Genomic DNA, 22,028 nt, shown 5'->3' with positions numbered 1-22,028 from the left:
TGTATGTTTAGAGAGCGATGTCTCCCTTTCCCAGCCTGGATATAGTCACATCCTTATGATTCAGGATCCTGGTTGGAAAGAGATAGCATATTCCAATTAGGATCATTTAGGGAGAGTTTATTCACAAAGGGACTATTTTTATTTTATTTTACTTTTTTAGTTTTTTAGTTGCAGCATGTGGGATCCAGCTCCCTGCCCAGGTATTGAACCTGGGCCCCCTGACATGGGAACTTGGAGTCTTAACCACTGGACCACCAGGGAGGTCCCAGGAGCTATTTTTAAAAGGTGCGAATGTGTTGGGGAAACAAACAGATAGTGTATGACTCATTGGAGCTGTTACTGCTCCTAGACCAGAAGGGAAGGAAAGGAAGAGGAGAGACCAGAACCTGGAAACAGAGAATCCTGTCGAGAAGGCCACTTTCAGAATGGCCTGCAGAATGCAGATAACCTGGCCACTCGGGGCCATTCATCTCTTCCCTCCCTCCAATCCCTGTCTGGGCTCCCCAATGACTAAACCCGGTCAGAACCAGGAGGTGCAGAAGGTTTTTAATTTGGTCCCAGTAGGTCGATTTCCCAGGCTGAAAACAGGACAAAAGGCAAACTGGGGATTTGGAGGGCAAGTGAAGGGCATCTGAAACATATCCTAGCATAGAGGTCCAATTATTCCTAGGGAGGGCACAAAATCTGAGTAGAAAGTTTAAACTCGCTTTCATGTTTAAATAGCTTTACTGAGGTGTAATGGACATGCACTACATGTTAGTCCTCAGTCGGGTCCAACTCTTTGGGACTCCATGGAAAAAAGTAGCCCTTCATGCTCCTCTGTCCATGGAATTCTCCAGGCAAGAATACTGGAGTGGGTAACCATTCCCTTCAAGGGATCTTCCCAACTCAAGGATCGAACCTGGCTTTTCTGCACTGATGCAAATTCTTTACCATCTATGCTACCAGGGAAGCGATAAACTGCATATAATTCAACTATACAGTTTGCTAAGTTTTGATATGTATATGCCTGTGAAGCCATTATCACACCATCAAGTTAACAAACATATTTTCACCTTCAAAATAAACTCACTTTAACATTTATAATATTCCACATGGTCCTTTTAGGGGGGCATGGAAAGATATCATGAAATCAAGCAATAGCAAATACATTTCCAAAAGGATTGGCTCTGGACAGGCACACAAAAAAATGAAATTCAAGACAATGTCAAAGTTTATGAGAAAGCTATTTAATAGTAAGTAGTTTGTAATACATTAAAAAAATTGTTTGAAGGTTTTTGTTTTGTTTTTGTGTTTACTTCATATCTGTTTCAGTTCAGTTCAGTCGCTCAGTCGTGTCTGACTCTTTGCGACCCCATGAATCGCAGCACGCCAGGCCTCCCTGTCCATCACCATCTCCCAGAGTTCACTCAGACTCACGTCCATCGAATCTGTGATGCCATCCAGCCATCTCATCCTGGGTCGTCCCCTTCTCCTCCAGCCCCCAATCTCTCCCAGCATCAGAGTCTTTTCCAATGAGTCAACTCTTCGCATGAGGTGGCCAAAGTACTGGAGGTTCAGCTTTAGCATCATTCCTTCCAAAGAAATCCCAGGGTTGATCTCCTTCAGAATGGACTGGTTGGATCTCCTTGCAGTCCAAGGGACCCTCAAGAGTCTTCTCCAACACCACAGTTCAAACGCATCAATTCTTCGGCGCTCAGTCTTCTTCACAGTCCAACTCTCACATCCATACATGACCACTGGAAAAACCACAGCCGTGACTAGATGGACCTTAGTCGGCAAAGTAATGTCTCTGTTTTTGAATATACTATCTAGGTTGGTCGTAACTTTTCTTCCAAGGAGTAAGCATCTTTTAATTTCATGGCTGCAGTCACCATCTGCAGTGATTTTGGAGCCCAAAAAAATAAAGTCTGACACTGTTTCTACAGTTTCCCCATCTATTTCCCATGAAGTGATGGGACCGGATGCCATGATCTTCGTTTTCTGAATGTTAAGCTTTAAGCCAACTTTTTCACTCTCCTCTTTCACTTTCATCAAGAGGCTTTTTAGCTCCTCTTCACTTTCTGTTTATTGCCATGAATTTAAAACAAAGCATGTACCTGCTTAAAAATTGAAGACCCCATAGAGCTTATGTTTATGTGGTTATCCCTTTCAAACTTTACCATATTAAAAATTAAAATAAAAATTTTAAATATTTTTTAATTCATTGAAAAATGTCAATAATAATTCTATTACATATTAACATAAATAGCTTGGGGAAAATAGGCTATTTTGTGTTTTCCAAAACAAAAGAATTATGCAAGAAGAGTGATCGCTGTTTTATATTTTTGTATGTTTTCTATGAATAGAAACTAGCTAGTTTATGACATTATATCTGCTTCTGTGTTCAACCAGTGCAATAAAGTTGACCCTTGAACAGCATGAGTTCAAACTGTAAGGGTCCACTTATATGTGGATTTTGTTTACTGAATATGTACTATGATGCTGCATGACCTGTGGTTGGTTAAATCCCTGGATGCAACCGACTGTAAAGTTATACTCAGATTTTCAACTGCATGGAGGTTAGTGCCCCGTCCCCCCAGTTGGTGAAAGATTAACTATATAGTTTTGGTAAGTTGTTGAAGAACGTCTAGCTTCACATAGACATATAGTTGGCAAAGGGAGGGTTATTTTAATGGCCTTTTCATATAATTATAGACATTCTATTTTAATATTACTCCAAGACTCAACACATGATCATTTCTTAAAGTTGGTTGTGTGGTGCTTGCCCCGTAGGCAGACTTGTATGAACAACCCCTAACCTGTCGTGTGGGTGGCCATTTTCTTTTTTAAAGAAAAATTGGTCAGTGTCTTTTGAAATTATGGTTTCTATAAGGTAGAATAAGAAATGCAAATCCTCACCTTCATTATACCCTTTAAAAAACTCAAGACTTGAAAAGTTATAGAAGCTTCTTCTAATCAAACACCAGCTTTTCACATGCATAGGAATTAGAACACTTTTTCCTTGATAGATCCACACTTCACATTATCGCTACCCTTTTGAAGTAGGAAGTGAAAAGTTAATGGTTTCTAACATAATTCCTGGATAAATATTTGTAGAAACTATCTAACATTTGTTAGAGTGCTTTTATTCATTTCTTTCAAAATCTTATTTATGTCTATTACCTTATTTTGAATGAGTGATAAAAATGCCTTTTAGAAATGCCTTAAACTGGTACAGAAACAGAATTAAACATTCAGGTCCACAGATATGTCCAATAAATTAGGCAACCACTTTATCTGCTTGTGTAGAATGTTTCAACATCATTAATCCATAATTTTATGTTTATCTCTTTTAAGATCCACACAGGTTTACAGCATCAAATAATCTGGCCGTGTCAGCCCAGCTGCATTCCTTTGGATGAAAAACTCCTGCCCCAGCTTCTAAAAGAAGCAGGCTACGCTACCCACATGGTCGGAAAGTGGCACCTGGGAATGTACCGGAAAGAATGTCTTCCAACACGCCGAGGATTCGATACCTACTTTGGTAATGGAAATACAGCTCTCTCATAAAACACGTGAAATGAGGAGAAACTTGATGGCAGGATGCATCAGTCGGTAGCGCTGCGGGGCCCCAGACGTGGCGGTGCGCTCAGGGCGCGCTGGGACAGCAGCCGCCTTCCCAGGGTCTGTTCAGCACACGGGGTCCTTTGACGAGTCCGCGGTCTCCATGTCAGAGGCCGCTGTGCTGTGAGAGAACTCTGTGACTGAAAGGGGATGAGACTGAGTTTTTGAAAAAAAGTTTCAGGCAAAACTCAATGCAAGAATATTTCCTTCACAAAAGTTCAGAATATTCTTTTCTCCTCATGAACTGTGTTCAAAGGTTTTGTTTAGTTTTGTTTTTCCTGGAGATAAGAAGATTCTTTTCCATTGGTATCCTTTCTCCATTCTGTGAGATCTATTTTTGAAATCACTACATTGGGGAAGATAGAGCAAATAAATAAAATGGGAGGGTAAATAACAAACGTTAACAGAAGAGATAAGAAGTAATAAATATTTTATGGGTGTGATAGCCCTGTAAAAATAAACGTAAAGCCTATAGTTTATTTTAAAATATCCTCTCTTTAAACCTATTACAAACCATACTGCAACAACCTGTTTATCTGTTTATCTTGCCAGGGGCTATATATCTTTCTATCAAGTTCTTTTCATATTTTCCTTTCTGTCTAGCTAGAATATTCTGTTTTGTCTGTCTAGCTGTTTAGCTTGCTCCCAACTTCCCACTTGTCTCTTCATTTATTTACAACCTGCTGTATCCAAAAGAGAACACACACTGAATGTAAGTTTTTAAGAAATAAATAGAGTAAAAAATCAGGGTGAGTAGAAGAAGATGGAATAGTTGCATGGCACTGAATTATTTTAAAACGAAACAAAACAGAACAGCTGCATGCCTGTAGGTGGACTTCACACTGAACTCTGAGATTGGAGACTTCTTATGTCCAAAGGGGGAAAAAAAAGCAGTCCATAAGAGTCATATTATTTAAAAGTTAAATGGAAACCAGATGTTCAGGAAGAGTAAAGCATTTTCTGGCTCTTAGACCTGAGAGAAATTTCTCCTTTGGGAGAAAGTAAGGTGGACAGCATCCTCAGAAACATCATTTTTGTAACAAAATAGTGGTTGTCTTATAGATGTTTCTCGAAGCATTGTCTTTTACTCGAGCTAGAGCCAGAGCACCCGAGTCCATTTTGGTTAAAAGGATGATCGAAGGCCGTATCAATGCAGTCAGAGCTCACGGCTCTGTAGTGCCTTGTTGGAACTGGGGTTAAGTTCGAGATGCAAGGGTCCAGACATGAGACTGTGTGTCCTGTTCCCATCTCAGTTCTCGGGCAGACATTGCTAATCACCATGCCTTTTTTCTTTCTTTCTCTTAAATATGTATTTATTTATTTGGCTGTTCCTGGTCTTAGTTGTGGCATGTGGGGTCTTAGTTCCCCAGCTAGGGATTGAACCTGGGTCTCCCTGCATTGGGAGTGCAGAGTCTTAACTGTTAGATCACCAGGGAAGTTCCTCATGCGTTCTTTCTTAGTGAACCTGGAAATATCCTCAGTATCCTTAAAGAGCCATAAAAAAATAGGACTTGGATGTAAGACCTCTTTGTCATCTTGGATATTCTGAAGGAAAAAAGAGCCTCTACATCCTTTGACAATTTTCACTCAGGCCTTTGCAAAATGATGGATCGATACCTATACTCTGGCGACTGGAAGAATTATAGATATTAAATTGTTTTTACTAAAAAACCATTTATGAGAAAGAAGCCTAACTGGATTTAGGCAAACAGAGTGACACCTCACATTCCTATGGAAGGGAGGCTTGCAGACAAGGAGGGCGTGATGACCATGAGCTATCATCACTAGGAAGACTTAGATGTCCTGGTAAAAACCAGTCAGATGATGCTGGGCCTGGCTGCCCGTCTCTGTGAGTACACTAAGAACCATTGAATTGTACACTTTATCTGGGAGATTTGTATGGTGTGTGAATTATATCTTAATGAGGCTGTTAAATACAGCAGTCAGAGATTTTAATTGTTCAAAAAGTAGTTTTCCATTTTTCCCAAAAAAGCATCAGCTGCCATCTTCTTTAGGCTCAGCCCCAAAGGTCAAATTTGTGGATTTGGGATCTCATCCTAAGATGAGAACAGCTCCATGCAACTGTCCACGTGGTTGCATAGGATCAGTTTAGTCCAGTCTGAACAGATCTGTTATGTGAATAAAGAGTTCAATTTCCAGAATCCTTTCATCTGTACTAACTTGTTAATATTTATAATTCATACATCTTTTAATCAAATATATCCTTTGGATGTATCTTCCCAAATGATAGAAAACAGTTTATACTTACAAATAAAGAACCCAAAGTGATTCCTCAAGGTGTCACCAATAACCAATAGTTATTAATATAGAACACCAGTGTCCTGACCCCTCTAATTACCCATATAAGGGCTGAAATTATTTTCAGAGATATATTTATTTTTCTATTACATCAATGCAGTTGCTCAGTCATGTCCGACTCTTTGCTACCCTGTGGACTGCAGCACGCCAGGCCTCCCTGTCCATCACCAACTCCCGGAGCTTGCTCAAACTCATGTCCATTGAGTTAGTGATGCCATCCAACCATCTCATCCTCTGTCCTCCCCTTCTCCTCCTGCCTTCAATCTTTCCCAGCATCAGGGTCTTTTCCAATGAGTCAGTTCTTCGAATCAGGTGGCCAAAGTAGTGGAGCTTCAGCTTCTGCATCAGTGCTTCCAATGAATATTCAGGACTGATTTCCTTTAGGATGGATTGGTTGGGTCTCCTTGCAGTCCAAGGGACTCTCAAGAGTCTTTTCTAACACCACAGTTCAAAAACATCATTTCCTCAGCACTCAGCTTTCTTTTTGTTCCTAGTCTCACATCCATACATGACTACTGGAAAAACCATAGGTTTGACTATTGTATTGCATATTAATTGACAAATATACTGGCTTTCCCTTTCTGTTATACATGTAGGATAAAAGATTACCATTTAAAGAGTTATCTTGAGACCCAGATATTTGTTATATTCAGGACTTTGAATTTACTGAACCATGGAAAAGGAAGAGATTACTTTTTTTAATTAATTCACTTGCTGTGTAAGGTGGGGGAGGCTTTTAATTGTGATTATGGGAAATATTCAGAGCTGAGGAAGGGGTTAGATCAATTATGCCATCTTTAAAGCTGTTTTAAAACCGTGGGCTATTTTAAAGTCTTCATTGAATTTGTTATGATATTGCTTCTGTTTTATGGTTTGATTTTTTGGACCTGAGACATATAGGATCTTAGCTCTCCAGCCAGGGATTGAACCTGCACCCCCTGCATCGGAAGGCAAAGTCTTAATCACTGGACTTCCAGTTAAGCCTCTCATCTTTATTTTCATATTAATCAGCAGTGTTTGTCAGGAAATAGCTCAGAGTCCAGCACAGTTATTTCTTTTGAATAGCTTTATTGAGGTGTAATTCACATACCATAGGTTCACTCAATAGAAGTGTACAATTCATTGATTTTTAATACATTCACGGGGTTGTGCCACTGTCATTACAATCCAAACGAGGAACATTTCCATCACCCCCCCCCCCAAAGAAAACCCATACCAATCATCAGTCATGCGCGTTTCCCCCAACCCTGAGAGCCCCAGGCAACCACTAACCTACCTTCTGTCTCTGTAGACTTGCCTATTCTGAATGTTTCATAGAAATAGAACCCCACAACATGCAGTGCAACTTATTTTAATATTTTTGGAAAATATGGACCATTTGCAGAAACAAGTCAAGTTGAGAAAACCCATTTTCTTCTGCGTGTCAGTCTAAATTGTGGGATAGAGGCCATTTAAATTTGGAAGAAAATTGAGATCACTGTAGGTAGAAAAATCTAGTTTCAGTGCTGAACATTAGTTTCCTCTTTTGGTTCCGCTCTGTTTAGAGATCCTCCGTTTAGGAAAGTTTGTGTCTCCCACCAGTGGGTGTCAGCATCTGACTAAAGATGGTTCCTCCAAGAGCTCCTTCTATACATAACCTTGAAGCCAGTAGGCCAAGGTCAATATCAATATTATCTGAATCCTGCATTCATTTACGTGATCACCTCAGAGTAAAAACTTGTAACAAATCACGTTAACCACATGCTATTTTAGCCATTAGATAGCTTTAATGATTAAGATGTCATCACCTTTGCTGAATTTAAGCTCTGATTTTTAAAACCGTATTTACTTGAAATCACTCACTTTGAGAGTTACACAATAGAGCTTACGTTCTAAAGATTGAAGGATGGATTTTACTTTTTTTACAATAACGTTTTAATGCCTTATGCTGGCAAATATAGAGATGTTAAAAATGGTGCTCTGATTAGCCTTGTCATTTGATTAGCTTTGTCATGGGTAATCAATTGCATTAGGCAATTAAATGCTGAAGCCTCCATTTGTTTAACAAGTTTTATGCTATGCTGACTACTTCCATCTCCCATTTCCATTGTAGGATATCTTCTAGGTAGTGAAGATTACTACTCCCATGAGCGCTGTACTGTAATTGACGCTCTGAATGTCACACGATGTGCTCTTGATTTTCGAGATGGTGAAGAAGTTGCAACAGGATATAAAAATATGTATTCAACAAATGTATTTACTGAGAGGGCTACAACCCTCATAACCAACCACCCACCAGAGAAGGTAAATCTTGCTTCTTTATTGATTTCAAAATCATGTGAAGATAGCATCTCTGCTCAGGTGAACATAGGAAGAGGCCCCTGTCTTTTAGGAAACAATCTAATAAATTCTAGGTTGGTAAAGAACATGCCTGCAATGCAGGAGGCCTGGGTACAGTCACTGGGTCGGAAAGATCCCCTGGAAAAGGAAATGCCAACCCACTCCAGTTTTCTTGCCTGGAGAATTCCATGGACAGAGAAGCAGAGCAGGCTACGGTCCATGGGATCGCAAAGAGTTGGACACGACTGTGCAACTAACTTTCACTTTTTTTTTTTTCCCACTTTCAAATATTAGAGTACCTTAGTATCAGCCTGGGAAGCTTGTTAGAAATAGAAATTCCTGGAGCTCACTTCTAAAAGTCTGATTCATTAGGTCTGCGGAAAATCTGTCAGTATTTTAAAGAAACTCTTTAAGGGTGATTCTGTTGCAGATGGTCCCCAGATCACACTTTGAGGAATGCTGTGAGTATAGTGTTTTGGTACCAATACAGTTTTACTGTTTTAGTGTGTTATGAGCATGAGTTGTAAGTCATTAGTAAGTTGCCAGAGAAGGCAATGGCACCCCACTGCAGTACTCTTGCCTGGAAAATCCTGTGAACGAAGGAGCCTGGCAGGCTGCAGTCCATGGGGTCGCTAAGAGTCGGATACAACTGAGCGACTTCCCTTTCACTTTTCACTTTCATGCATTGGAGAAGGAAATGGCACCCCACTCCAGTGTTCTTGCCTGGAGAATCCCAGAGACGGGGGAGCCTGGTGGGCTGCTGTCTATGGGGTCGCACAGAGTCGGACACGACTGAAGTGACTTAGCTTAGCAGTAGCAGTAAGTTGCCTTTATTTTTGAAAAGATAGGCTTATGTGCAAAATGAGGTGTTAGTATGGCAAAATTTCTCTTAGAGACCCACAAACTTTAGATTCCGGGCAAGTTCCCTACCTTTGTATTTCCCAAACCCCCCAAGATTATCTTGGCTATTCTAGATATCTGTATCCCCTTGTTAATTTTAGAATGAGGTGGCCAGTTTCTACCAAGAAAACAGAGGGGTCTGCTTGGATTTGGATCTCACTGAATCAGTAGACCAATTTGAGGATAACAGACATGTTAACAATATTGAGTCTGCTAATCTAGAAACATGGTACACGAATGAGCCTGTTTTTCACATTGACCACACTGAAGCTATTTCTATATGTCATGTGCTTAAATCTTTTGATTTACTTACTGGGAAAAAGAGAAAAGAGTCTGACTAGCCTTAACATTTTTTTCTTTTTGTTAAACTAAAGTTAACCTCCTGAGGTGAAGTTTAAGCTGAATTCTCTAGATTCAGCTTATGAACGCCTTTAAAATTGGGTCAGATGCTTGTGTCGTCAGCTCTTAGGCTCAAAATATGGCTTCATTAAGAACTGTATTACGCCCTCAAAATTAGAACTTCACCCAGTAGATTACAAAATGTGTAGTGTTGCCTGGCTTTTCTAATTGCCTCTGCTCTGCCTGTTTGGCAGTTACTGAAGGTCCTCAGTATGCATCGCAGTGTATCTGCCTGTTCAGTCTTGGTGCCTGGCTGCGGACCCCCTGTTTGGCATTGTTTTCTTCCTGGCTGTCTTTGTCTCCTCTAACTCAGTACTGAGTCTCTTTCCTGACATCTGTCCTCAGCCTTGCCCCACTTTTGAGTTTTTTTATTATTCTTTCATGCTGACCACTTGGCGTGGCCATGCTTCCTGTGGATGGAAGAAATCGGAACATTCTCTCAAACATGTAGACATACGCATATTTAAACTCTAGGTCTGTACCAATATTCAGATAGTTGGAAAGATAACCGCTAGATACTTGGCCTCAGTTCTCAATTTTCTTCGGTATGCTTGGCATGTTATGTATATGGTTGAAGATTGAAAGAATGAGCTAAAGTCTTGAGGGAACTGTGGTCCTTGTCTTGACGTTTGAGGTGGGGCATTATTTTACAGGTAAGCCAACTGGCTTCGAGAAGTGAGGGAACTTGTTCAAGGTCACAGAGTTAGAACTTAAAACCATGGTGTTTAACTCGAGAGCTCAGAGCACTGACAACCCTCCGAGGTTCACAGTTCAGATTCCAGACCAGAGATGATGAGCCCCAGTGTGATTCAGTCTGATGGTTCCAACATACAGTGCATTAGCAGTGTGCTGGGATCCTCTGGAAGGCTTGGAAGAAGTACCACAGTTCCAAATACTGTGATTTACTGGTCTGGGGCAGGAGCCCATCAGTTACTTACTTTCCCTCCACCGCCAGCTCCCATCAGTGGTTCTGCCATGACGTCACTGATGATTGCCCTCAAGCACAGAGGGGCAGGCAGAAGCCAGCTGCCCTCTACAGGTTCACAGTATGTCGCTACTTTAATGGTGTAACAACTCCAGTATGCCTACAGTAAAAATTAGTTCCCATGAAGGAACAATAGAGTGTTCCCTCCCAGTGCCCATAACAGTAAGCAGACAAGAGGAAGCACCTGGGCTGAAAGCGTTCCTGGTGGGTGGGCTGTCTTAACTGGTGCCGTGGGCGAAGGCGCAGGAGCAGAGGGAAACTGGAGGTGCTGAGCGCTCACCAGCCATGCAGACTAGTGTGACGAGTCTGGTGCTGCTCATGGGAGCATTATGGAAATTGCCAGGTGAGAGGAGGTCCTTTTCCTACAATGACTGAAATATTCCGAAGCAGTATCCAGCCTTTTGGGGATCCTCATAGTCACGTGGGAAGCGCAGAAACAAAGGAATGAAATAATCAATAGCTGAGTTACTAGCCCCCGGAAGTTTAAGACATAAAATGCAGGTGTTTACATTTTCCATTCTCAATAAAAGGATGCAGCCCACCGGTTCCAGGATTTTCATTGTTTTATTCCAACATTGAATCTAATCCTGTGCTAATTTCTCTGTGCTGTCGGCAGACTGCAACATGCATGGACAACTTGCTCTAAGATGGAAATCGTTAAAGAAATACAAAGTGTCCACAAGCTGACTTAAAAATGTGTCTATTTTAAAGAGCCCTTGAGGGGAAAAGAGCATCTGGAGCTTTTTATAACAGAAACATGGTGTTGGAATCAGGGAGAAATTGCTAATAACCATTGCACAGTGCTGGGAGGGAATGTCATTTTTTTTTCCCCTGCAGAATAATTCCCTTAGTACTAACACTACAACGTGAAAGTAACACATTCACAAAATATCATTTTGTTAAAAATAGCCCCCCCCCCAAACTTTGCAGAATAAAAATAAATGTTTTCTCTCACACCTCATCTACTAGCAGTTTCTTAAAGCAAATGTGAATTTCTAGTGGTAGACACTCACTTTTTCCTGCCACAGTTTGGGAGGAAATGTCTTAATTTGAAAGTCAAAGAATAACACTTTAAAAACGTATCATATGCTTTTTAAAAAGTGATAACTTTAAATTAGAAAGATATACTAAAGAAATGAAAATAAGGCTTTCTTCCTCACTGAAATTAGCATAATGAGAAAGAGAAATGAATCTTTAGCACCATTTTAATATGCTAATAACTTTAGGCAATAATGTCATATTGTTACTTAGTACCTAAACATTGGGTGATGATTCACATTTAGGATACCAATTTATAGACCTAAGAAACCCGAAAAGGGTACAGATTCTTTACCACTGAGCCCCCAGGGGAGCCCGTGCAATATTGGCTGGAAATACTCTAAACTGTGGTCCCTTGGGACCCTCCTCATTAAATGGGCTACACTGTTTATCATTCTGCCTCCTTCTGATGACCCAGAGACACAGTGATGCGTGCAAGGCTGTTTGCCCAACACACTAAATGGTCCTGGATCACTGCTGATGAAATGGGAAAAAGACAACTTCTTTTGTTCAAGGACCACCTTTATCTTTACTCATTAGTTAAGATCTAGCGGACAAGTGTGTGTTGTGTGTATGTAGTCGCCCAATCGTATCCTACTCTTTGTAACCCCGTGAACTGTAACCTACCAGGCTCCTCTGTCCATGGAATTTTCCAGGCAAGAACACTGGAATGGGTTGCCATTTCCTACTCCAGGGGATCTTGGATGAGGGATCAAACCCTCATGTCTTGCGTCTCCTGAATAGGCAGGCAGGCAGATTTTTTACCACTGCGCCACCTGGGAAGTGCAGTTGGTAGGTAATAGGGGGCTTTGCAGGGCCTATAACAGTCATAGGCCAAGGCAGACTGCATCTCCCAGGGGTTGTTTTCACTTTTTTTTATCTCGGATTTGTCTCTTCTGTTTGAACTAACAGGAGCCTGACCACTGGAAAAATGGGGAAATAGTTGTAGTTTCATCATTTTAATCCCTCAAGAGCAGTGGCCACGTCTTTAGCCACTGAGGAATAATTAAGGGAAAAATTTTTAGATAACTTTTTGCTACATTTAACCAAGTGAGTAGAATGATTTCCATTCTAGCTGTTTATAAGACCCCTGAATGGTGGTCCCAGAATCATTGTTTTTTTTCCGTGGTGTGGTTATGAGAGCTCTCTTCTACCATCCTCCCCAGCTGTCGCCCCCAGGGATCACTTTCCTGGTTGGAAATGACCTGCCCTCCTTCTCCTTTCTCTCCTTCACTGTGGGTACTGCCACATTGACCATAATTATGTGGACAAGCACGTTTTCTCCTGAAACGTTGGGCTCCCTCCATAGTTTTTCTACCCCTGGCCACTGCAGAGAATCCAGATCAGAGTCACAAACAAGGGCCAGGCTGCTACCCTAAGAAAGTGAAGCACAGTGGAGAAATTGGAGAGCCCTTGTGGGTGGGATCTCTGTTCCTCATACTCCAGCTATTTGTTGTCAGATGGAGTATGGGCCTGGACTTATCAGAGGTTCTGATTTTTCAAGGGGGAAAAAAAAAAAACCAGGTTTTTAGTGTGACATTTCCTGGCTCTTAAAACTTGATGTGGGTTGCAAATTGTAGCCTTCCAGTTTTTAGTCCTTCCCCATCCAGACCTTGGCTGGTGACATGGGCTTGGTCTTGTGCTGAAGCCTCAGACCCTGACTGCACTGCCGAGTCACAGGGGTCCCTGCTCGTTCTTTCCTCTCCAGACATCTTAGCCCAGGGTCCTTCCTCCCCAGCTGGGCAGAGCATCTGCTGGGATTCCCTTCACCGTGATCTGGAGGAGCACGGAGTTTGGGTGGGACTTGTGTGGCTGGATGAGAATGTGTGTGTTGAGGGGCAGTAGGGGCAGAGCTAAAGCCGTGTCAAAGCTGTCAGTGTTGCCTTTCGAGGGCTGGAATTTGGAATGTCTTCGCATGGAAGTAATGTGCAAATGAAGCCTAGGGTGTCCTTATCATGGTTGTCATTCCATCACCTGCCTCTTATTGAACAGTCACTTTGAGCGTTTTGATTTGGGGGAAAAGGTATTTCTAAGTTCAAGAGGTGAACTGAAAATACTCTCTTGGGTGTCTATTTGAGTTCTATATATGTGTACCTATTACTGTATCACAAGGATGTATAATATATCATTTGAAACATTTTTTCAACAATAATGAATGAACTATGAGCCAGCCTTCCAGTCTGTGTTCTGATATTCCCCCATTCTTTATGAGATTTAAAAGCCTCAAGTATATCAACAGAATTTTTTCCTTGGGTCAAGCCAGTTGTCTCTTTGAGAGTTTTCAAGTCATTAAAGAATTCTATAGGAACACAGTGAAAAGAGTACCTTCAGAAAGACTCGTTAAAAGGAAGAGGCTAAACTTAGAATACCACTAATGTTAAATTCTGTAAATTGATGTCAGAGGTAAAATAGAATCAGTGTATCACCCCCCTCAGTTTCCAGAAATTAAATTGGTCTTACGGTTCACTTGTTTTCTTATGAAAATATAGACAATGCTTAAACCTCTCCTAAAAGGTGGTCACTTATTTTTCAGCTAAAGCAGAAAGCTAACCCATCTATGGGGACATATCCACACAGTAATATAGGAGTTTCCAATAGGAAATTGCTTTGCAATTAATATGAATTTGTGCAAGCCATAAAGCTTGTCTAAGCCTCAGTTATCTTACCTGTCAAATGGTTTTAACAAGGTGGTTTTTGAGTATTGCGTGAGACAGAATTGTTGGTATTATTATTTCCAATTTGTTTGAATCAGAGCTTTCTAGGCCATTTTAGAACTCAAGCTTTTTCATAAAGTTCACCCATTTAAAGTACACGATTCAATAATAAACTCACAGCTGTGCAACCATTACCACAATCTAAGTTTCAAACATTTTCACTGCTCCTGGAAGAAGTCTTGTACCTGTCAGCCGTCACTCATCACTCTTCTCCCTCAGAAATCCAGACAGCTTCAGGCAACCACTAATCTTTTTTCTATCTCCATAGACTTGCCTGTTCTGGACATTTTATATGAATGAAACCATATAAATGTGATCTTTGTGATTGGTTCCCTTCACTTAATGTTTTCAGGAGACATCAGTGTTGTAGGATGTATCGCTACTTCATTCCTTTTATGCCTGCATCATATTCCTTTCATTGCTGTAGATTTCTGAAAATATACCACATTTTGTTAATCCATTCATCAGCTGGTAGACACTTTGCTTCCACTTTTGGCCTATTATGAATAATGCCACCGTGACCATCCATGTGCAAGTTTGCGTGTGGATATATGCTTTTGTCTCTCTAGGGAAATTGCTGGCTCATATGGTAACTCTATGTTTAACAACTTCAGGAACTGCCAAGTTGTTTTTCAAACTGGCTATACCATTTTACATTCCCATCAGCGGTGAATAAGAGTTTTAATTTTTCTGCATCCTCTCTCACACTTCTTATTTCCCAGTTTTGAAATTAAAACCATCCTAGTAAGCGTAAGAAATGGCAACCCACTCCAGTATTCTTGCCTGGAGAATTCCATGGACAGAGGAGCGTGGTGGGCTAGAGCCCGAGGGGTCACAAAGAGTCGGACATTACTGAGTGACTAGCTTTCTTTCTTTTCTTCAGTGGGTATGAAATAGTATGTCACTGTGGGTTTTTTTTTGTATTTCCCTGATGACTAATGATGTTGAGCATCTTTTCATGTGCTTATTGGCTGTTTGTATGTCTTCTTTGGAGAAATATCTATTCAAATTCTTTGCCCATTTTTGTAATTGAGTTAATCGAGTTCTATTATCCAGTTGTAAGAATTCTTAATATGTTTTGGATACATATACCTGATCAGATATATGATGTACAAATATTTTCAACCCAGTTTGTAGGTTGTCTGAATATTACTTTTATTAACCAGTGAATCTGGACTTCTCTCTGTATATTTCGTGCTTCCAAGCCTAACTGATTTGCGCACATTCTCTTTCCAGCCTCTGTTTCTCTACCTCGCTCTCCAGTCTGTCCATGAGCCCCTTCAGGTCCCCGAGGAATACCTGAAGCCCTATGACTTTATCCAAGATAAGAATAGGCGCTACTATGCAGGAATGGCGTCCCTTATGGATGAAGCAGTGGGAAATGTCACCGCAGCCTTAGAAAGCCATGGGCTCTGGAACAACACGGTGTTCATCTTCTCCACAGGTAAGTCTGTCAATAGGAAAATCATCTCTTGGCAAAGCTTAGGACGTGGTATTCGATAAATGGAATGAAGATAAATTGGAACATTTAGCAGTTCCTTATTAAAATAAATGCTACCTGCAAGAGTGGAGACATGGTAATAATGGATAGAAAAATGTGTCTAAGGAAAAAAAGAATTATGAGCCTTCTTCCCTCTCCCTTCAGATATCAAACTGTTCTTAGAGTTTACTTGTAAACAAGCGCTCAGTAACTAGGGAAGTGTGAGTGGGTATCCTTCCTATGCAGGGCAGCTGGGCAGTGAGTCCCTGGAGTGACTTGTTCCCAGCAGTCTCTACAGACCAGGCATCCTTATGAAGAGGACTTCCGCTGGCTCAGGGGTCTCTTTGTCAGTGCCAAGACAGATTGTGACATTATTAAGATTTGTGACATTATGAAAACACTTAAATGGAGCCATTTAAATTTGGGCTAAAGTCTCCAAGTATAGATTTTTTTATATTAAAATTTTCTGACAATAAAGTTATACATGTTGACTATAGAAAAAACAAAGTGGAGAAAGAAAATTTTTGAAAATAGTTTTCATTATGGCAAGGTCATTCTGATTCCTCATCTGTTAAGTGTGTGTTTTTCCCCCTCTTCTCATTAGACTCCTTGTTCAGTCGCTCAGTCATGTCTGACTGTTTGCGACCCCATGGACTGCAGCGCTCCAGCCTTCTCTATCTTCTATTATCTCCCTGAGTTTGCTCACATTCATGTGCATTGAGTCAGTGATGCTATCAAACCATCTCATCCTCTGTCACCTCCTTCTCCTTTTACCTTCAGTCTTTCCCAGCATCAGGGTCTTTTCCAATGGGTCAGCTCTTCACATTGGTGGCCAAAGTATTGGAGTTTCAGCTTCAGCATCAGTCCTTCCAATGAATATTCAGGGTTGATTTCCTTTAGGATTGACTGGTTTGATTTCCTTGCAGTCCAGGGACTCTCAAGAGTCTTCTCCAACACCACAGTTCAAAAGCATCAATTCATTGGCACTCAGCCTTCTTTGTGGTCCAACTCTCGCATCCATATATGACTACTGAAAAAACCACAGCTTTGACTATATGGACCTTTGTCAGCAAAGTGATGTCTCTGCTTTTTAATACACTGTGTAGGTTTGTGATAGCTTTTCTTCCAAGGAGCAAGTGTCTTTTAACTTCATGGCTGCAGTCACCATCTGCAGTGATTTTGGAGCCCAAGAAAATAAAATCTGCCACAGATTCCATCTTTTCCCCCATCTACTTACCATGAAGTGATGGGACCAGATCCCATGATCTTAGTTTTTTGAATGCTGAGTTTTAAGCCAGCTTTTTCACTCTCCTCTTTCACCCTTATCAAGAGGATCCTTAGTCCTTCTTTACCTTCTGCCATTAGAGTGTATTATCTGCATATCTGAGGTTATTGCTATTTCTCCTGGCAATCTTGATTCCAGCTTGTGCTTCATCCAGCCCAGCATTTCGCATTATTTACTCTGTATATAAGTTAATTAAGCAGGGTGACAATATACAATCTTTTTGTACTCCTTTCCCAGTTTTGAACCAGTCATTTATTCCATATCTGGTTCTAACTGTTGCTTCTTGACCTGCATACACATTTCTGAGGAGACAGGTAAGGTGGTCTGGAATAAGCATCTATTTAAGAATTTTCCAGTGTGTTGTGCTCCACACAGTCAAAGACTTTAGTATAGTCAATGAAGCAGATGTTTTTTCTGGAATTCCTTTGCTTTCTCCATGATCCAATGGATGTTGGCATTTTGATCTCTGGTTCTTCTGCCAGTTTGCACATTTGAAAGTTCTCAGTTCACATCCTGCTGAAGCCTAGCTTGAAGGACTTTGAGCATTACCTTACTAGCACATGAAATGAGCACAATTGTACAATAGTTTGAACATTCTTTGGCATTGCACTTCTTTGAGATTGGAATGGAAAATGACCCTTTCCAGTCCTATGGCCACTGCTGAATTTTCCAAATTTGCTGGCATATTGAGTGCAGCACTTTAACAACATTATCTTTTAGGATTTTAAATAGCTCAGCTGGAATTCCACTATCTTTGTTTGTAGTGATGCTTCCTAAGGCCTGCTTGACTTCACACTCCAGAATGTCTGGCTTTAAGTGAATGACCACACCATTATGGTTATCCAGGTCATTAAGACCTTTTTTGTATAGTTCTTCTATTTATTCTTACCACTTCTTCTTAATCTCTTCTGCTTCTGTTAGATCCTTACTGTTTCTATCCTTTATCATGCCTGTCCTTGCATTAAATGTTCCCTTGATATCTTGTTTTCTTGAAGAGGTCTCTAGTCTTTCCAATTCTATTGTTTTCCTCTATTTTTTTTTTTTTTAACATAGGTCGCTTAAGAAGTACTTCTTATCTCGCCTTACTATTCTGTGGAACTCTGCATTCAGTTGGGTATACCTTTCCCTTCCTCCCTTTGCCTTTTGCTTCTCTTCTTTCTTCAGCTATTTATAAAGCCCCCTCAGACCACCACTTTGCCTTCTTGAGTTTCTTTTTCTTTGGAATGGTTTTGGTCACTGCCTCTTGTATAGTGTTATAAACCTCCATCCATAGTTCTTCAGGCACTCTGTCTTTCAGATCTAATCCATTGAAGCTATTCATTACCACCACTGTATAATCATAAAGGGTTTGATATAGGTCATAAAGAATCCTTCTGCAATGCAGGAGACCCTTGTTTGATTCCTGGGTTGGGAAGATCCGCTGTAGAAGGGATAGGCTACCCACTCCAATATTCTGGCCTGGAGAATTCCATGGACTGTATAGTCTGTGGGGTTGCAAAGAGTTGGACACGACCAAGTGACTTTCACTTCACACCTGAATGGCTTAGTGGTTTTCCCTACTTTGTTCAATTAAACCTGAATTTTGCAGTAAGGAGCTCATCATCTGAACCACAGTCAGATCTGGGTCTTATTTTTACTGACTGTATAGAGCTTCTTCATCTTTGGCTGCAAAGAACATAATCAATCTGATTTCGGTGTTGACCATCTGGTGATATCCTTGTGTAGAGTCATCTCTTGGGTTGTTGGAAAAGGGTTTTTCCTATGACCAGTCTCTTAGCAAAATGCCGTTAGCCTTTGCCCTGCTTCATCTTGTACTCCAAGGCCAAATTGACTTCCTACTTTTGCATTACATTCCCCTAGGATGAAAAGGACATCTTTTTTGGTATTAGTTCTAGAAGTTGTTGTAGGTCTTCATAGAAACAGTCAACTTCAGCCTCTTTGCCTGGTTAGGCAAAGACTTGGATTACTTGTTGGGTAAGTCCAACTTTATAGTATGCATGTATTTACATTACACTGCTAATTACAGTTTGCTGTGGTTTTATTTAGAATATTTGCATAAATTTAAAAGTGACAATGAAGTAGGAGGTTTCTTTTCTCTCTGTTGGGTTTTGTTGTATTGGTTATACACATATCATGGTATATTTTGGACTTTTCCCATATTTTCCTATGTTCTGGAACACTTTACAGATTGTTTGAAAGATCCTTCTGGTCCCTGGAAGCTTTTTAGAAGGCTTAGAAAAATGATCTCCATAGTTTACATTTTTTGCTTAATTATATCTAGGGGGAGTAGGTCTTTAAAATAGTTTAAAATTAATTTTGCCTGAAATACAGTGAGCCCTTTGATCTGAATGCTGAGATTATTTTTCACTTCAGGAAGTCGTCTTTGTTCCTATTTTAGCTTATTGCTTTTGTTCTGCTTGATTTGTTTCTCAAAAATGTCTTTAATTAGTAAGTTGAATTACTGACTCAGCTTTTCTTTCATTAGCCTTAGTTTTTCATCCCTTTTCTCCGTCTTCTGGAGCTCTTCTGCATTACCAGTTCGACATTTCTGCAGTTTAAATTCTGCTGTTTAATATCTTCAGTGGAGATTATTATTAATTGTGCTTTTAGTATCTTTGCAGTCCTTTCTTTGCCTCATTCAGTTCTTTTTCCTTCTAAGCTTGTTAGTAATAATAATGACTACTGTTTATTAAATATTTACTGCATGCCCAGGCTGTCCTAGTGTTTCGCCTGTACTTTCTCATTGTTGCTCATTAAAGCTCAAAGCAGCCTTGTGAAATAAGTTTCTTTATTCCTATTTTATAAATGAAGAAACCAAAAGTTAGTTAAGTGATTTGCCCAAGACTAATGCTATGGTCTGAATGTTTGTATTCACCTCAAATTCATATACAATGGTGTCGGAAGGTGGGGCCTTTGGGAGGTCATTAGGTCATGAAGGAGGACACCTCATGCATGGGATAAGTGTTTTCTTAAAGGAGGCACCAAAGAGATCAGTAGCGCTTTCCTCTACCTGAGGACACAGTGAGATGGTGTTGACTCTGGAACGAGAGGAGTCTCACCAGAATGTGACTCTCCTGGTGCCTTGATCTTGGACTTCGCAGCTTCCAGAACTGTGAGAAATACATTTCTGTTTTCTTTTAAGCCACCAGGTCTGTGGTATTTTGTTTGCACCCAAATGGGCTAAGAGCCACACATCTTACAAATGGAAGAGAAGAATTCAAACCCAGATCAACTTGAGGCCACTGCCTGTTAAATGTACTCAGTTGTGCTTTTCCATGTCATCATTTCCCTTCTGTCTCATCCTCTTGTCCCTGATTTCTACTTTTTAGCTTTCTGCACTTCTATTCATAGAACCCATGAATCTTTCCTGAATCTTTCTCAATAGAGCTTTTCTAAAACCTTCATTTCCATAGTAAATGATTACACCATATCCTCTTCCAGGTATAAGCAGCAGAGGCTCTAGAGTGCACGGCTGTCTCTTGGGCCTCCGGTCATTGTCCCCTGATTAATTCCTTCTCAGATCTGTAGCTTGAGGTCAAGTTGCTGCACGCAACTCACTCTATTTCCAGTGGCCTTCAGGCTGGTAAAGAATCTGCCTGCAATGCAGGAGACCCCAGTTTGATCCTGGGTTGGCAAGATCCCCTGGAGAAGGGAAAGGCTGCCCACTCCAGTATTCTGTCCTGGAGAATTCCATGGACTGTATAGTCCATGGGGTCATAAAGAGTTGGACATGGCTGAGTGACTTTCACTTTTTCAGGCATTGAGTCTTCTACACGACTCTTGTGAACCTGATTGACCTAACTGGTATTTTTCTCTCTTTGGGCTGCCTGGTTCTTCGGCACCACCACCAGACTCTTCCTGTCTCTATACCTTCAGGGCCTTAAGTAGAGTGGCATTTGCCTGGGTAGTGTGCCCTGCTGCCAGGCCCTTTCTTCTGCCCACTGTTCTAGGGAGCTGTGATCTCTAACTACAGATAGAAAGTTGAGGAGATAGTAATTCTCTGGTCATGTCCAAAATTAGCACCGTCCCCTCCCCTCCTGGGCTGCCTTCGTCCCTCTTTTCAGATAGGTAGGTGGCTCTGCGTCATGGGGCAAGCAGGGTAGACCAGCCCTTGTTTCTTCATTCCAGCTGCACGGCTTGTGGAAATTTCTCCAGGGTTCTCTCTGGCATTTGAATAGATTGTCAGACCTGGTTTCTTACCTTGTAATGAGTTTTCATCTTATTCTAACTCATGACAATGTGATGGTGTTCATCTTATTCTGTGTCTGTGTTGCTCAGTGGCCCAGTCGTGTCTGACTCTTTGCAACCCCACGGACTGCAGCACCCCAGGCCTCCCTGTCCATCACCATCTCCCGCAGTTTGCCCACATTCATATCTGTTGCACCGGTGATGTTGTCCAGCCATCTCATCCTCTGATGCCCTCTTCTCCTTCTGCCCTCAGTCTTTCCTAAATCTGTCTATGTTAGCAGAATATTGGTTAGGAGAAGCAGCACTAGGAGCTATTAGGAAGATACTATTTTACCTTGTGCCCCTGTTACCAGAGCTGAGCTTTATAGTTATTAAACTCCAGGAATCTTCACGCAAGTCTAATCCTGAGTAACATGAGCTAAAATTAGAACTTACTCTGGAGCAACTAGATCACAAATTAAAACTAGGAAAACTGATTCTAAAACCTTTGAAAGCAACAACTGATCACAACATCTTTCTGCAGCTATTGTATATTTATATTAACTCACATCAGAATAACCATTTCCACTTATATTTAGAGAGAGTGTGACTATAAGGACAAACATAATTTGCAGTTCCTCCTCTGGAGACTTCTCTGTGTTTATTGACAGTTTCTTTGCCTGAAGTGGAATTTAATAATGTGATTAAAACCCAAGGAAACAAGGCCTGAATCTGGCTGGGTATAAAGCAGTGATTCATTTTTTCCAGTTTTCTCACTTTACTTGACTTGGCACTGCCCTTCTTTCCAAGCATAAA

General features: G+C 40.9%; 1 protein-coding gene across 2 annotated transcripts in view; it reads left to right on the top strand.

Annotated features, from left to right (window-relative positions):
• The window catches only part of ARSB (arylsulfatase B), a 167,023-nt gene that overhangs the window by 12,428 nt on the left and 132,567 nt on the right, over nucleotides 1-22,028 (top strand). For both annotated transcript variants that reach the window (XM_052646514.1, XM_052646515.1), the window contains exons 2-4: nucleotides 3,340-3,526; nucleotides 8,018-8,208; nucleotides 15,517-15,724. In XM_052646514.1, coding sequence (XP_052502474.1) covers nucleotides 3,340-3,526; nucleotides 8,018-8,208; nucleotides 15,517-15,724 — 586 coding nt within the window. The remainder of the gene's footprint in view (nucleotides 1-3,339; nucleotides 3,527-8,017; nucleotides 8,209-15,516; nucleotides 15,725-22,028) is intronic.

The sequence above is a fragment of the Budorcas taxicolor genome, chromosome 10 (assembly GCF_023091745.1).
Source record: "Budorcas taxicolor isolate Tak-1 chromosome 10, Takin1.1, whole genome shotgun sequence".
Lineage (NCBI taxonomy): Eukaryota > Metazoa > Chordata > Mammalia > Artiodactyla > Bovidae > Budorcas > Budorcas taxicolor.
Note: the sequence above shows the minus strand (reverse complement) of the source record. Positions and strands in the feature narration are given on the sequence as shown.